The sequence below is a fragment of the Cucumis sativus genome, chromosome 1 (assembly GCF_000004075.3).
Source record: "Cucumis sativus cultivar 9930 chromosome 1, Cucumber_9930_V3, whole genome shotgun sequence".
NCBI classification, from domain to species: Eukaryota; Viridiplantae; Streptophyta; class Magnoliopsida; order Cucurbitales; family Cucurbitaceae; genus Cucumis; species Cucumis sativus.
Window position 1 is genome coordinate 4,425,517 of NC_026655.2, and position 15,291 is coordinate 4,440,807.

A 15,291-nucleotide genomic window follows, 5' to 3' on the forward strand; every position below is an offset into this window, starting at 1 on the left:
GGTAGAATTACTAGCTCCAATAGATTAGTTCTCTTGCACTAATCTAGAGTGCCTACCAATTCTATCCCAAGAATCATCCCAGCTACATCATTAAAGATGACAAGTTTTCTTCATACACTTGATCTAGAATAGAACTACGGCTTTTGTAAAAGAAGATAAATATTACGATAGGGAATCCCAACAGAAACAACTACTAAACAGATTATATAGGCAGAAACCAAAAAAGGTATTAGAGAACCCCAATATGTGATATCTGAGAAAAGTAGTATCACAGTACAACTCAAATAATTGATGAAGTTTGATGACTACACGTAAACATGAAAAAGATAAGGATCCATAAAATCTCCTAAGAAACAAAAGATCATGCCAATATACTATAGGCAAATAGCAATAAAATAAACACAATAAAATTCTTTTAGCGATACCAAAACAGAGCACTAGATTCTATTCGCAAACCAAAATGGAAAAAAACAACAAAACCAGCATTTTTCTCTCAATTAAAGCCCATACTCTACCTCACTGTGACAATGTCATCAATCTTCAAAATCATTCGAACACACTCTGTAGCTAGAGTGATTGCACTTGTACTTACGAGAAGTGGCTGAACAACATTCTCCTCCAAGATGTTCGTGATCTGCCCCTTCCTTACATTAATTCCAGTATTGATCTCACCCTGAGCATGACGATTCCTCAGTTCTGTTACAATGGTGATTGGGTTCAACCCAGCATTTTCAGCCAAAGTATATGGGATAACTTCAAGAGCCTCTGCAAAGGAACGAACACAGTAACCCTCCATGCCATGCAACACTTTTGCCCATGCACCCAGTTGCCTTGATAGCTCAATTTCTGGTGCACCACCACCTGCAATCAAGAACCTTTTATTTACCAAACACCTAACAACGCACAGGGCATCATGCAAGCTTCGCTCAGCCTCATCAATCACTAGTTGGTTAGACCCCCGAACAAGTACGGTAGCAGTCCGCCCCATATCCTTAATGCCCGTGATCTTAACAATCTTCCCGTCTCCCATTGAAGCCTCCTCAACAAGCTCTGCATACCCCAACTTCTCAGCACGGAAATGTTCAATATTTGCAATTGGAAGACAATTGAGGGTCTTCGTAATGAATTCAATGTCATCGCGTTCAACATCCTTAATCACCAAAATCTTAGCTTTAGCAAGGTAATGAAGTGACAAATCTGTCACTGCATCTCTCAAGATACTCTTCTGAATCAACAATACGTTACACCCAGTTGCTCTAATCTTCTTAATCATACCTAAAATGTAATTTCTCTCCTCTTTCAATATCCTATCCATCTGAGTATAATCCGAGACCACAATACTCTGTTCAATGTCAGTTTTAGGTGGTGAAATCTGGAATTGAATAACTGCAATCTTAGCATTCTCCATTCTGGTCGGTCCACCAGCCGCATGACTTACCTTCTTGTCAAACACCAATCCCTTCACAAGCACAGTATCATCCACGGTCCCGCCCAGCTTCTTCACAATCTTAATATCTCTCAAATCAACCAAATCTGGCTTACCAGGATCAACAACCGAGAGCACAGAATCAACAGCAAGCGGAGCAAGCAGTGTCGAGTACTGACTAACAACTTTACTATTAAGCGAAGTACTCGCCGATTTAATCAACGACTCTCTATCCGAGAGCTCAACAGGGACAGCCATTGCCGTCAACACATCAACAGCCTTAATGGCGGTCTTATGGAGGGAATCTGATATTACAGTGGGATGAATCCCATGAGACAAAAGAGAAAGACACTGTTTAAGAAGTGAACCTGCAATAACGACCACGGTAGTCGTACCATCTCCAGCAGCAGAGTCCTGCGACTTGGAGAGTTCGACAAGCATTTTAGCAGCAGGTTGGAGAACTTCCATTTTATTGAGAATGGTGGCTCCATCATTAGTAATAATAACCTCACCGGAAGCCGTGGAGATCATCTTGTCCATACCCTTAGGGCCAAGACTAGTACGAACAGCATCAGCGATGGCTCGAGCTGCTATGATATTAGCCTGTCGAACGTCCTCTTTGCGCTTGTTATCAACGTAGGACTCGGTTTTAGAGGAACGGGGCTGAGATACAGCGGGAGCCGCCATGGATGAGAGAGTTAGAGCTCAAAGGATCCGCAGATAGTAAGTGAAAAATGGAATCAAGCGAGGGAAATTGAGAGGAGATGTACGCTTAGAAATGGCTGTTCGGCAAAACCCTAGAGAGCTGAACTGAGAACGGAAGAGACTAGAGAAGGAGGGAAAATTGGAGAGATTGTGAAAGGTCAAAATTGCCCCTGCATAGAAATTGAGTAATTCTATTAAGTTTAAATGTATAAGAATAACCCAAGAATAAGTGAAACTATTCAACCCATATATTTCAACCACCAACTTGATTGTGACCTAACTTAACTTAACCTGAAAAAAAATTCAAGTAAATAGTAAATTTTACAACATCACTTCCTTCAACACAACTTTACGGACCTCACATCTCTCTGACTCACCCTCTCCCTCTCGTCACGCCTTTCCTTCTCAGTTTCCATTTGGCTTCTAATTTCATCATCTCTTAGTCTTTCTTGCATCACTAACCACGTTTTATTCGTTTTAATCTAACCCAACCCCGTTTTATTCGTTTTAATCCAACCCGTATCTTAAAGGAAATCATGATGTGAATATTTAAGGAGTAAATTAAGAAAATGTAAAAAAATATATGCTAACAAAACGCAGAGTCAAAATTCAATTTGATTTCAACAGCTTTTGTTAATATAATTTGGAGCAAATAGTACATTTTAGAAAATTCTTATTGATTTAGCAAAAAAAAAAAAAGAAACTATATTTTGAATATATAATTGATTTTATTGACTTTACATATACAATTTTGGTTCTTTTGGTTCTAAAGAATATTGGAAGGACAAAGGAGTGATATACTTTCTTTTTATTTCTTGTGCATATCCAAACACGAAAATCTAATTTAAGTGACTTTAAATCACTTCTGATTCCAGACGCAACTTTGATTGTGATTTGAAATCACTTTCTTACTTCAAAATTCAAGAATTTAAAATTATTTTTTGTCCACATCCTTACGCAAAAACAATGGCAATAAACATTGTAAAGCCTTGGGGAAGGTTTGATTTGATTTGAAAATCCACAAACCTCCCTCAAATCCATACCATTCCTAAATTTCACACCAAGAAGAATTTGACCATGATCATCTCCAATTAACTCCCCCAAACAAGAACATTTTATTTTGATGCCCATCCCCGAACAAGTAGTTCGGAAGACTCGTTTACCTGTCAAAATTTTGACTAGTAGAGCATTCAGATCAAACCGAAGCGCATTACTCATATCATAACCTGCATAACCTGCCCTGTCTTGAACCACTTTAACTAGTAAATTCAAATCATTTTGTGGTGATTTCAACTATTTGGAGGAAAATGGTAATACGAAATCTACAAAACAAAATAACTAATCGTAGTTTTATCCCTGGGGCGTACTTACTACAAGCCAACCATTAATAACTAATCGTAGTTGTATCCCTGGGGCGTACTTAGTACAAGCCAACCATCGTACTGTACCGTATCCATTCCATTTTTCTACCGTTTTCTTCTAAATACTAAGAAATAAATAGACAAGTTAATAAACTCAAATCATCATGTTTAGTAGCATCATGAAGCTAGTACAGAACAAAACCACCATGACCATGGGGATACCAAAAAAAACATTCAATTACAGGGAAAAGAACATGATAGTTGAGAGATGTGGATTGGATTAACTAAGAAACTCTACGTTGAATATACGATGATGAAACAAATCAAACTTTACACTCATAAATAGAAAAACACTTGTGTATAAAGTTGGTATTCAAACAGATGGAACCCATTAATAATTTTAGTTTCATTTAGAATATAGCCAATACCGCGATCAGGCATTGACTCCATGGAAAAACAGCTCCGAGCATGATAGGCCTTTGTGCGCCAGCTCATGTCAAATTTACCATAAGTTACCCTGATCAAGATTTCAAGTGTTTAAAGTCAGTGTGTGAGTATAACTCGAATAAGACAACTGTTTAACCCTGCTACATATAAATGTAAGATATTAAATCTAGCCATCATGGAATCCAAACTTTACTATATTATATTGCCTACAAGTTCTAAGATGTGGTTTCAGAATTACAATGAGTTCCAGGTGAAACTTTAATTTAATCTATCTCTACTGTAATACTTTTCGTAAATGTTGGCTTAAAGCTTCTTGAGTTTTATCATATATGTTAGCTTGGAAGAGCATCCGATGTTCAATTATTATTAAGGCTAAATATATGTTAATTTTCTTTTTATAAGAGAGAATTTCATTAAGAAATGAAATACAAAGATACAAGAGAACAAAGGAACCAAATCAAATGATATACAAAAGGTGTTTCCAGTTTGCAATAAGGAAAGTAAAACAGAAACTATGGCATTTTAGCGCTTCAGAAGACTTGTATATATCTCCTTGAAGATAAGAGCATTTATTTCATCCAAAATCTTCCATAAAACCACAAAGATAATGCACTTCCACAATTTCTATTTGGAAACTTTAAAAGGAAGACCGATGAACAGTAATCTGAAGTCCGAACCAACTAAAAGTGTCATCTGGTAAGATCACATTCCAGTCAAAAGGTTAATATATGTTTAAATCCATGATGTTCGGGTGTTTTTTTAACTTAGTTCCTTGTGTTTTCCCCCTCCAGAGGTTTCAATGTAGGAAAGGTACCAAGCACAGCACATATTATCTCCGTAGTGGCATTATTCTTTTTTCTTTCTCCTATTCTATTAAATCGCTATGGGAGGATTAAAGAATGTGAAGTTTTTTTTAAAAGATCTATATTCAGTGATTTGGAAGGATCGTTACCTAATTAAATCAAAATCTTTCTTTGGGAGCTTAGCTTAATTACAACAAATAGGTTGCAACGGAGGATTCCTTATGTACACTTGTCTTCATGTTTTGTTGTGAAAACCTAGCGTTAAATTGCATGGTCACCTCTTCATGCATTGTCGATTTGCATCCCCTTTTTTGGATTGTTGTTAGGAAGCTTTTGGATGGTCTATGCCATTTCCCAACATTGTTTAGGATTTTTTCAGATTTGTTTATGTGGGTCATCTTTTTCACAATTCAACAAAAAATTTATGACTAGCTCTCACTCGTGTGTTTCTTTGGTCTCTTTGGGTGAACAAAACGGTCGTATTCTGGATGTTTCCATTTCTTTTGATCATTTTATGGACATGGTTCTTTCTACAGCTTTCGTTGGGTACAAATCAATAGTCCTTTGCCCTCTACAGCTTCTCTATATTTAGTTTCCAATTAGAGATTTTTTTTCTAACTCCTCAATAGGGTGGTTGGAGTTTTACTCCTATGTTTCCTTCGGGCTCATTTGATAACGTTCTTGTTTTTCGTTTTTCATTTCTTGTTCCTCGTTTATTTTTTTTTTTGAACTAGAAACCGAAATATGTTCGATAACTATTATGGTTCCTTGTTTCTTGAAAAAAGAAACAAAAACAGAAACTTATATTAGAGGAGCACCTACTACCACTAAAGCAAAGGCTACTCGTCTAGTCAAGATGGAGCAAATAAAAAAAATATAGAAACAGAAATAGGAGAAACTGCTTTTTGTAGTTCCTCCAACTTGGACCCAATTTTGGAAACATTCCTTAATATTTAGAAACAACAAATGGGAATGGTTATCAAACAAGTGTTTCTTGAAAAATAAGAAACAAGAACATTATCAAACGAGCCTACAATTCTTTTTTATATTCGTGAGTGTATGGGCCAGCTTACGCGCACCTTGACTAATCCCACGCCTGACCCTACAATATTTGGGTGTCAAGAAACCTTATAGAAAATTAATTCCTAGGTAGGTAGTCAACATAGATTGAACCCATGACCTCTTAGTTAGTTATTGAGACTATGTCTCCCTTATTACCACAAGGTCAACCCATGATGATTATCAAACTAACCCTCAATTAATGAAATTGTATATTTGTTAAAATAAAATTGAAATAAATAAACGAAACTACAAAAACAAAAAAAACTTAAATCAACAGAGAAGAAAATAGGAAATGAAATCTCTACACAACCAACCTCACATATCAAAATTGTTTAATTGCTAGCAGAAGAAATATCGGTGACTTTTCCTACGGCAACTGTTTTCCCTACAAACAAAAAGAATACAATAGTTATAACTACAAGATTGTTATGATAAAGATTAGCATAATGAGTTCATAAAAATAGGCAAAGTGATATTTGTTACCTTCAGTACGAAGAGTAAATCTTCCAAGCTGAGGAAAATCAGAAAACTTCTCGATGCAGATCAAGTTATTGACCTGCAAGGTACCATCCGGATGTTAATTCATAACTATGGAACTTAACTAATTCCACAATAACCAATCAATAAACTGTTCGGCAGACACAATGACAGATCAATTTCTACAAGCATAGAATTTGAACAAGGAACAATTTTTATTTATAAAGAAATCAAATATATGTATATATTAATTCATCTTCTATATTATATTAGAACAGCTCAAAGAAGTTTATGGTTAAAGATCAAAGATTTCTCATAAAGGTTAATAAATGATTAATAACACACACAAACACACCCCTTTCCGAGGATATAGCATTGTTGTCTCCAAATTATACTTAGTGAACCAACCCTCATCAATGTCTATTATCATTGGAAGCTGGATTTCAGAAGTAATTTTTCTGATTTGGAGGTGGATGAGTGGGGCTACTTTACATGACTCATATGCTGCCTAATGCCAAGCCAAATTATAGAGATGACAGAGATTCTTCAATGAACAGTAGCAAAATCTATTAGTGATTAACTTTGATCGTTGATAACAAAATTTATTGGTGATACAAGTTTACTGTTGATAGACTCATATTAGTGTTATGAGGTATATCAATAGATTCTATCAGTAATTAGAGTTTACGACTCATAAACTTATATAATTGGAAGTCAATGATATCCAAGGACAGATTCCAAATAATATATCACTTACACAGAAGGTTATCATTGATAAACTTTTATTATGTACTTCTAAGTTTCAATCATAGATAGCTGTGGTACAGTTTAGTTAATTTTACAAGTTGCAAATTAATTATTTACAAAAATAAATAGAAGGAAAAGTACACTAGTGATACACTCATATCACTCTGTTGATATGAGTCTCATTGATAAACTCACAACACTCTGCTGATACGAGTCAACAGAGAGATATGCGAAGACCCCTACCACTCCATTTGGGACAGGGTTTACAATATCTATTTTAACATTTGCCTGAAAAATATATCATACTTCCTTAAGAAAAAAATTTCAAAATTCCAGAATAACTCATCCAGGCAAAGTTTTTTCTAGAACGTGATGACACTGAAAATACTTCAGTCAGGATATGCCATTCCAAGCCTTATATTGACATATGTCAATTATTGGGTAAGAAATTGAACCTGGACGCGGCACAAAATGACTGCACCATTCTTCACAAAGAGAACTTTCTTTTTCATAGGTTTCCTAGTCTTCGGATCAATCTGCTGTAGCAGCTCTATGATCTCACATTCTTCAACAACAGCATGAATGTGAAGTACGGCCTTATATCCAGCTGTAAATATTGCCTAAAGCAGTTGTATGACTTAGTTTACAATTTTGCATCACTAAAGAAGGGAAGATGAAGTAACAAGTTCAAAATTATTACTCACATTATCCAGAAGCTCAAGAATCTGCAACTGTGCAATAAACTCAGAAACAGAGGGAATTGGCTTCGCTGCAATTTTTTTAAGGGAAGGATGCATTAAGTGGAAAGAATAGGCAATAATATAGTGTGGAAGATCGCATTGTTCATGACTATGGAATTATAGAGAACTAAAAATGGCAATAACGCAGTAATCAACATCAAAGCAGAAGCATCAAAGTTAATGCTGAAATACAAAAGGTTATCCAGAAATAATGGTATACTAGGGTTTTACGATTTGCAATTCTATCCTACAACATCAGCACGAGTGTAGAATAACAAAAAAGCTCATAAAGTATTTACTATTTAGGGCAAAGCATGAAAATTTTGATGGCAAGATAAAAATTTTATAGCAGATGAGAATCTTAAAGGGAAAACTGGAGCACCAGTTACAAGATATGTTTCTCGTGCTCATGGTCGAGAGTCAAAGCTGACCAGTTACTGCAGTGATGGTGGCAGGAGCAGTTCCCATCCCCAGGAGCAAGTGATATTTAATCATAACCTGCCTTCTTCACCCATTTCGGGATTCGTTAATATCATTTTAATACTTTAAAAAAGTGCATCTCTCTTTAACTGAAATCTGGTCAGGTGTAAATTTCTTAATAGTATGTATCCGGCCAATGTTGAGATCCTAATCTTTGGGAATAGCTTTATAGATGGGCATTGAGTTTATTTAACTAAGAGTAGTAAACTGAATGGAAAATAGTGATTACAATTATACACTATTACACAATCAAGCTCAATTCTTCAAGAATAGCCAATAGGCCAGAGCTTTAGAAGAGTCCAAAAATTCACTTTCAACATGACCCTAATAAAATGTAATTCACTGTCAAATGTGCCCATGAATATTCTCACATTTTAGGATGTTTAAGTTGTCAAGTTGTGCGTGTACTTTCATCAAAATGGGATAACTACTTTGCGTTGAAAACAAATTACAATCAATTTCATGATTTTTCATCATTAAACTTGATTCTGGGGAAGGAAAAAATATTATTCATCATAGACCTCAACCATGCATACTCAAACAATAAAGAAACACGGGAAGAATAACAGAACCATACCAATGCTTGATAGTACAAACCCAGACATTATATCTTCTTCTTCAATTCCAGATATTCTAACACGAAGATTTTCCCCAGGTCCAGCACTCCGAACTTTATTTTCATCACACATCACAGCAGTAACTTTCACCTGAATCTGTGTGTATATCAAAATCCCCGATCCCAATTGTAAGACAAAAGGCAGAAAGAAACTTGAAAAAAACGCAAAAAGAGTGAAAATTAATAAGTTCTTTAGCAAGTACCTTATTTGGCATTAACAATAAGGAATCTCCCTCACGAACAGTACCAGATTCCACTTTACCCATAACAGTTGTTCCCATGTCCTTGAACTTGTCAATGATTGGCATCCTACAAGTTGAATATCAATTATTTGCATTAACTAATCACAACAGCACTCTGTAGAAGGTGTCGATAAATTTACAAATGTGTCAGGAAAAACATTAACTTGAGGAAATTTCAGGTGACTTTTTACCAGCTTGATTTGGTGTTTGGGTTTAGTTAGTACTCATAGAATTAAATTTGGACAATTTTTTGTTATGAGAGGACTCTGTTGATATTTATGTGTTTCATTGGTTGATTGGTGAGAAATTTTTTCACTTGGATATGAAAAGATGTTTGCTTCATCATATATTCAAATCCAAGGTTCAATAAAATGATCTTAAATGTCAGAGTTAGGCGAGAAAATGAGTTATTTATACAAAACCACACTTTCATTGATAAAAAATGCAAGAGTACAATGAGCATAGAAAAAATATATAATATTATAAAAAGAGCCAAAGTAAAGCAAAAAGAGGCTCCAATCACCAAAATAAGCCTAGGGGAAATTACAAAAATCTTATGCACAGGAGCTTAAAAAGAGACATGAAACCTCACAAGGTACCAAATCTCCTCCAAGTTCAGTATTAGCGTAAATATGAAGTTTCCCAAAGTACTATTAGTATAAATTCCTCATAAATTTAGACGTTTGTCCTAGAACACAGCTCCACAAAAAAAAATCTTAAACTAATTACAAGCAAAGTGAAGTAGAGAACCCATATAATAGGATGTTGGGAATTTGCGGCTAGAGTTTTAGAGGGTGGAAGTAGTCACCTAAATGGATCTTTTGGATTTCTTGGTGGACCTTCAATCGTATCAAGGATTTCAAAGAAGCACGGACCATCCCACCATGGGCATACTTTCTTATCCACTCTTGTTTTCATATTAACACCATGAAGACCGGATATAGGTAAAAATTGGACATCTGCAAATTTAAACAATTATGGGACCGCGTAACTAATCTACAATTTGTATCTCCAAATTCAAGAATCAATATTGACAAACAAGAAAAGGAACATGGAGTCCCTGTACGCAACAACTCCAAAGCATGTTCACAAATTTAAAGCCTACTATAAACAAGCTAAGTATGTGACTTTGGCATCCTAAAAGTTATGGATTTCTTTCACTATACCCATGATTCATGAATGCACACAAGTAATATGTGAAGATGCAAAAGACAAACTCCCTATTACTAATTAGTAATAAACATTAAAACACTAATTCCTCAAATCATGATTGATATCTTCAATCTAGCTCAATTAGTTACTAAAAAGTTGATAAAACTTGATTTTCAAAAAGAAAAGCTAGAAAAACGCCTAAAAATCGAAAAGACACCTTTTATACAATCATGAACTTAAGAAACTGCAAGAAAACTATTGAATAAGAAAGCAACAAAGAGAGCAAAAATAAATTAGAAATAAAAACAATAACTGACAGAATAACACATAATATTGCTGTACAAGGGATAATTTTACAGTACCTTTCTTTACATTGTAACCAGAAGACTTCAAGAAGGGTGCCATCTTGGACTCTATCTCATCATACCTGCAGATAGCTTCCAACAAAGTAAGTAACCAAACCAGATGACAAAATAAGGGGGATAAGGAGGCAAGGGAAAGGAAGTTAAAAACACCTTTCTTTTGACCATTTTACAGTGGGTTCATCCATCTTATTCACTACAACAAGAAGCTTGGCAACACCCAAAGTTTTGGCCAGCAAAACATGCTCACGAGTCTGTCCACCTCTCTCATATCCAGTTTCAAATTCTCCTTTCCTGGCAGAAATTACCTTCAAACATAGAAATCCAAAGAAAACGAGTCAGGTGCATAGGTAGATACAAACGCACAGGGCAGCAAAGGTACCAGACTACCAAGGCACAGAAAACTAGAAAGAGTAACAACTCACCAGAACCCCTATATCAGCTTGAGATGCCCCACTGATCATATTTGGAACATAACTTTTGTGACCCTGAATCAAGACAGAAGAAAAATATGAAAACGCTCCCACACCATAAATCACACAGATAATACATAATTAAGCAAATAGAAGAACATTAAAGGGAGAGAGGAGATAGAACAGGAATGAACACCTATATGAAAAGACTTCGAACAGTAGTTACTATTTTTCCTGCCTCTCAAAAGTTTTGAGTTAAAATTCCTTACAAAACAATGCAATTTAAAAAGGAGTCACCTGCCTAGAGTAGGAAAAGGAAAACTGAAAAGTGATCACAAAATCGTTCTAAAGAAAGGTAAGAGACAAAGAATCTAGAGAGAGATGAAACATAATTATGAATTTTTTAAATCCTCAGTAGCAATAGAAAAAATTGGTCCAGGATAGCATTGGCCTTTAAATCGATTTGAAGAGGAACGGTGATCATAGAATCAAACAAAAAGTATTTAGTCATTCATACCCAATCCCAACACTAATCAAAAGTTGAACATTTAATGTTTTTAAATGCCCAAGGTGTGCACTGGCCCTCTGGCCTAGGCACAAGGCGCAGGCTTTTTCTTGTGAGGTGGACTACTTATAAAAATATTTCATAACAAAGAGAAAGCATAGGTTGAAGTGGAAATATGGAAAAAAGGACCCCAAACACAAGAATTTTTGCATTTAGGCTTAGTAAACGTAAACTTGATTCTTTTAATTAGTAAAGAAGGATTATATTTTCAAAAAATGAAAAAGCCCCAATCCCCAGGGCTTGGAGCCTTGGGCTTCTCAAAAGGTGCTCCTTATGTTTAGCATTCACTTTACTCCCTCTGTTCATTCTTAATCAAAATGTGCCATAGTTCACTTCTTCTCCTAAATATTAAGTATTATAGCACATAAAATTATGATACTAGTGATATCTATGAGCATTGTGGAAATATATAAATACACTCACCGGAGCATCCAAAATTGTAAACCTTGTGGTCTCAGTTTCAAAATGCGCTCTACCCACTTCGACAGTTTTTCCCTACAATTACCAAAGATAATGAATTAGTGATATAATAACATGGAAACTTCTGGCCATTAGCATTCATCTTAAAAGTTACTAAGAGAAAAAAATACAGGTATTCAGCATGAGAGATATAATAAGGCAAGAACATGTGTACATTTTTTAGAACCCAACTATACATCATTATGAATTGACAAAGAAAGAGTTCAATAAAAAACGATACCTTAACTCTCTCCTCTTCATTTGTGTCCATGATATACGCCATGTACCTAATCGAAGTAATAAGAAATAAAAATAGAAGAAGTGAAGTTGCATTACATAGAAGAAATAACAAACAAATAGTGTTTGGAACCATAAGAATTCCATTAAACATAATTGTCTAAAGAGACATCATATGAAATGAAGTTCACCTAGAACCATGAAGTATGTATTGGGACTTCACCTAGAACCATGGAGTATACATTTGGCCAAATTGAACTTAATTTTCTTTTTCTGTGAGAATTTAATTTCAATTTTAGAAAAGAGATTAGCTTTTTGCTAAATCTACTAAAATGTATTTCCCTAAAACAAATGAAGCCTGGATATGCATGATTCAGTGACCAGCCAACCTAAGATTAAATTGAAGAATTGGAATTGGATAAACATTGTTTATGTAAAAACAGTTAGTTAAAGTCAGGAAGTGAATCATACCAGCTTTCTCTGCTTTTATCTTTTGCTTCTTTTTCATACTTTTGGATTGTACGCTCATCAACCTGATCGCTGAGGAAAAGTATCTGGCCTCCAATTGTAGACTTTCCAGCATCTATCAATTTTAATTTGAATGAATACTTAAAGTGAACAGAGGAATTAACAAAAACAAGCTATTGAAAGGAGATTTGTTAGGTGTAACAAACAGTATGCAAACAAGTGATAAACAAACTAAGCCATTAGAATCCTGAAACACTCAACTAAGCATATGGGGCTCGTCAAGTTAAACGTGACCAGTGACCAAATGATTAGACTCAATGTTTCAGAATGTAACGTAAGCTAGCACGTGCAACCCTGTGGTCATACATGCTAACACATGCACACCTGCCAAATGGTTTACTTACCAACATGACCAATGAACACAACATTCAAATGTCTTTTCCGATCCAATTCCAAATCCTCTTCAACTTCGTTTTCATCAGCCAACGAAACTTCCTTCTCCTTAGCAGATGTGTTCTCCTTCACTGTAAAAGTAGCGCAATTGTTCATTCACAGTACAGAAAACAAATTGAACTTCTTATACAAACAAGTATAGCTTAATCGCAACTAAAGAAATATTCTTAAAGCAAGCAAGCCTATCTGAAATCAAAATAGAAATATCGTTCGCCGTCACCTTGTTATTCAAGGTGGTTAGCTTGGGTTTGTTGGGTGTGATCCTCTGCCCTCAAATTCAAAATTTACCACAGTAAAGTCCTCAAAAAAGTTATTTGTTATTGTGTTTTTGGAGTAAGTGAGTAACTGATATACATCAGCTCTTCCATCAAATATATTGTCATGATTGAAAGCAGGATAGTTACACAGATCAGCAAACAGACCATCACTCATTCATTCCTCCTTTACTAAAAGCTAAAAATTATCTTTTAATTTACTGCCAAACAAGTCACGATTTTCTATAAGCAAGAGAAATACGTCACAGTGACTAGTAAATTGACCAACCTTCTTCCATCTCGTTGGACTTCACAGTTTCTTCTGTCTGCACATCTGAATTAGGAATTCCATTATTAACTTTGGTATTGAAACATTGAAGAGCCAAAGAGAAAATACAACGACTTCAGTAAATTGACTAACCTTCTTCCAGACTTTTTGATTCCACAACATCCTCCATCTTTGCATCTTGATTAGAAACCCCATTAACATCTTTGGTAAAGTTCCGAGCAAGGCAGAGTCAAGGAGAAAAAACAAAATTAGCAAAATGGAAAATCACTGGGATCATGTATATGAATCGTTTGAAATGATCGACAGTGCCAGTCTGCTGAAATTACTGTACCTGGTGGATCAAGTTCTAATGCACGAATTTCCTCCTCGATATCTGTTAATTTTAGAAATATAAAGTATAACCAACACAACTCGTAAGTAACATAATAATCTGACACAATGTTATTTTACCAACAAATTCATCCAGAAGGCATGTACGGTAGTTTGCCTCCATTAATTGATTGCTATTGAATGCTGGAAGAAGATAAGTAAAAGCATGCAACTTAAGGAAATAGATATTCCATGTCAATCCAAATATTAGCTCCATTTCATCGAGACAAACTAAACGGATGCGATGAACATAACTAATATCAGTTATTAACATCCAAGTGAGTTCCTAAAATCTTGATTAATCGTAAACCAGAAAAACCATTACAAGCAAATAAAACTGAAGATTCCGCGTAAGCTAATATAGCGGGAAAAATCAACAGTTCAACGAATCATTAATTCCATTCGATAGTTGAATTAAACAACAAGATAAATTGATCAAAATCAATAGATCCCGCGAATTGGATTCTGGAAACCATGCAATATTTTAAGTTGGACGGGTAGTTACGGGGATGCTGAAGGAAGTGATGGACAATCGAAAAATGACAGAAGATGCGAGAATCATACCCATGGAAGTGTGGCCGTAAGCTGCAGAGAAGTAAGTCTAGGGTTTCTCGTACCGTAGTGAGCAGGAAGAAAGCTTCACGAGGTAAGATGAAGCTGCAATGGGCTTATGGTACAGATGCTTATATCTGATTGATTCTACGTCCGTTACCCAGCGACCCGGTTCATCCAGACCGACTTGGTTGGCTCGAATTGTCTTTGTTGGCCTGGTTTAGATTAATTGTACTTTCGCATTTTCGCAAAACGCTGCGTTTAGATTAATGTTTCGATACTTTTTTTCTTCTCCAAATTATATCATTGTGTAACGGTTTATGGATGATAGATAAATCAAATGACATATTGGAGAAAATCCATGAATAATGTATATGGTTCATTGAAACCACCTACTTAATATTTTGTATTTAAAAAGTTTTGTTGTCAACTAAATGTGATAGATTGATCGTTTACTTGTATTTCAGTTGGCCTAATGCATCACGTATGGTTTAATGACCAATTCATTTAACACTCGATACATGAAAGAATGATGTAACTTTGGTTTGATTGACTTTTCATGGTATGGTAAAATCTCACCCCTTTTGATGAATATTGCGGATTGTGTTTAAC

The 15,291-nt window shown here is 35.3% G+C and overlaps 2 protein-coding genes across 2 annotated transcripts; both read right to left on the bottom strand.

Annotated features, from left to right (window-relative positions):
• Nucleotides 1-215: 215 nt before the first annotated feature.
• LOC101217571 (T-complex protein 1 subunit delta) lies at nucleotides 216-2,278 on the bottom strand. Its single transcript, XM_004137444.3, has one exon. It carries the CDS (start codon nucleotides 2,111-2,113, stop codon nucleotides 512-514), a length of 1,602 nt encoding a protein of 533 aa, XP_004137492.1. The 5' UTR covers nucleotides 2,114-2,278; the 3' UTR covers nucleotides 216-511.
• A 1,339-nt stretch (nucleotides 2,279-3,617) lies between these two features.
• Nucleotides 3,618-14,840, bottom strand: LOC101217809 (eukaryotic peptide chain release factor GTP-binding subunit). Its single transcript, XM_004137445.3, has 19 exons — nucleotides 14,692-14,840; nucleotides 14,090-14,131; nucleotides 13,891-13,959; nucleotides 13,759-13,803; nucleotides 13,167-13,286; nucleotides 12,766-12,877; nucleotides 12,299-12,344; nucleotides 12,022-12,093; nucleotides 11,046-11,108; nucleotides 10,774-10,928; nucleotides 10,621-10,685; nucleotides 9,915-10,065; nucleotides 9,068-9,173; nucleotides 8,826-8,961; nucleotides 7,733-7,797; nucleotides 7,484-7,648; nucleotides 6,288-6,360; nucleotides 6,119-6,189; nucleotides 3,618-4,009 (listed from the first exon to the last, which is right to left on the bottom strand). Exons 1-18 carry the CDS (start codon nucleotides 14,693-14,695, stop codon nucleotides 6,137-6,139), a joined length of 1,542 nt encoding a protein of 513 aa, XP_004137493.1. The 5' UTR covers nucleotides 14,696-14,840; the 3' UTR covers nucleotides 3,618-4,009; nucleotides 6,119-6,136.
• Between the last annotated feature and the right edge of the window lie 451 nt (nucleotides 14,841-15,291).

Coding starts and splice junctions, on each gene's coding strand:
- LOC101217571 (XM_004137444.3), bottom strand. CDS start 2,113: ATGGCGGCTCCCGCTGTATCTCAGCCCCGTTCCTCTAAAACCGAGTCC.
- LOC101217809 (XM_004137445.3), bottom strand. Junction 13,287..13,758: donor GTCCAACGAGATGGAAGAAG/GTTGGTCAATTT, acceptor CTACTTTTACAG/TGAAGGAGAACACATCTGCT. Junction 9,174..9,914: donor AATCCAAAAGATCCATTTAG/GTGACTACTTCC, acceptor TTCAACTTGTAG/GATGCCAATCATTGACAAGT.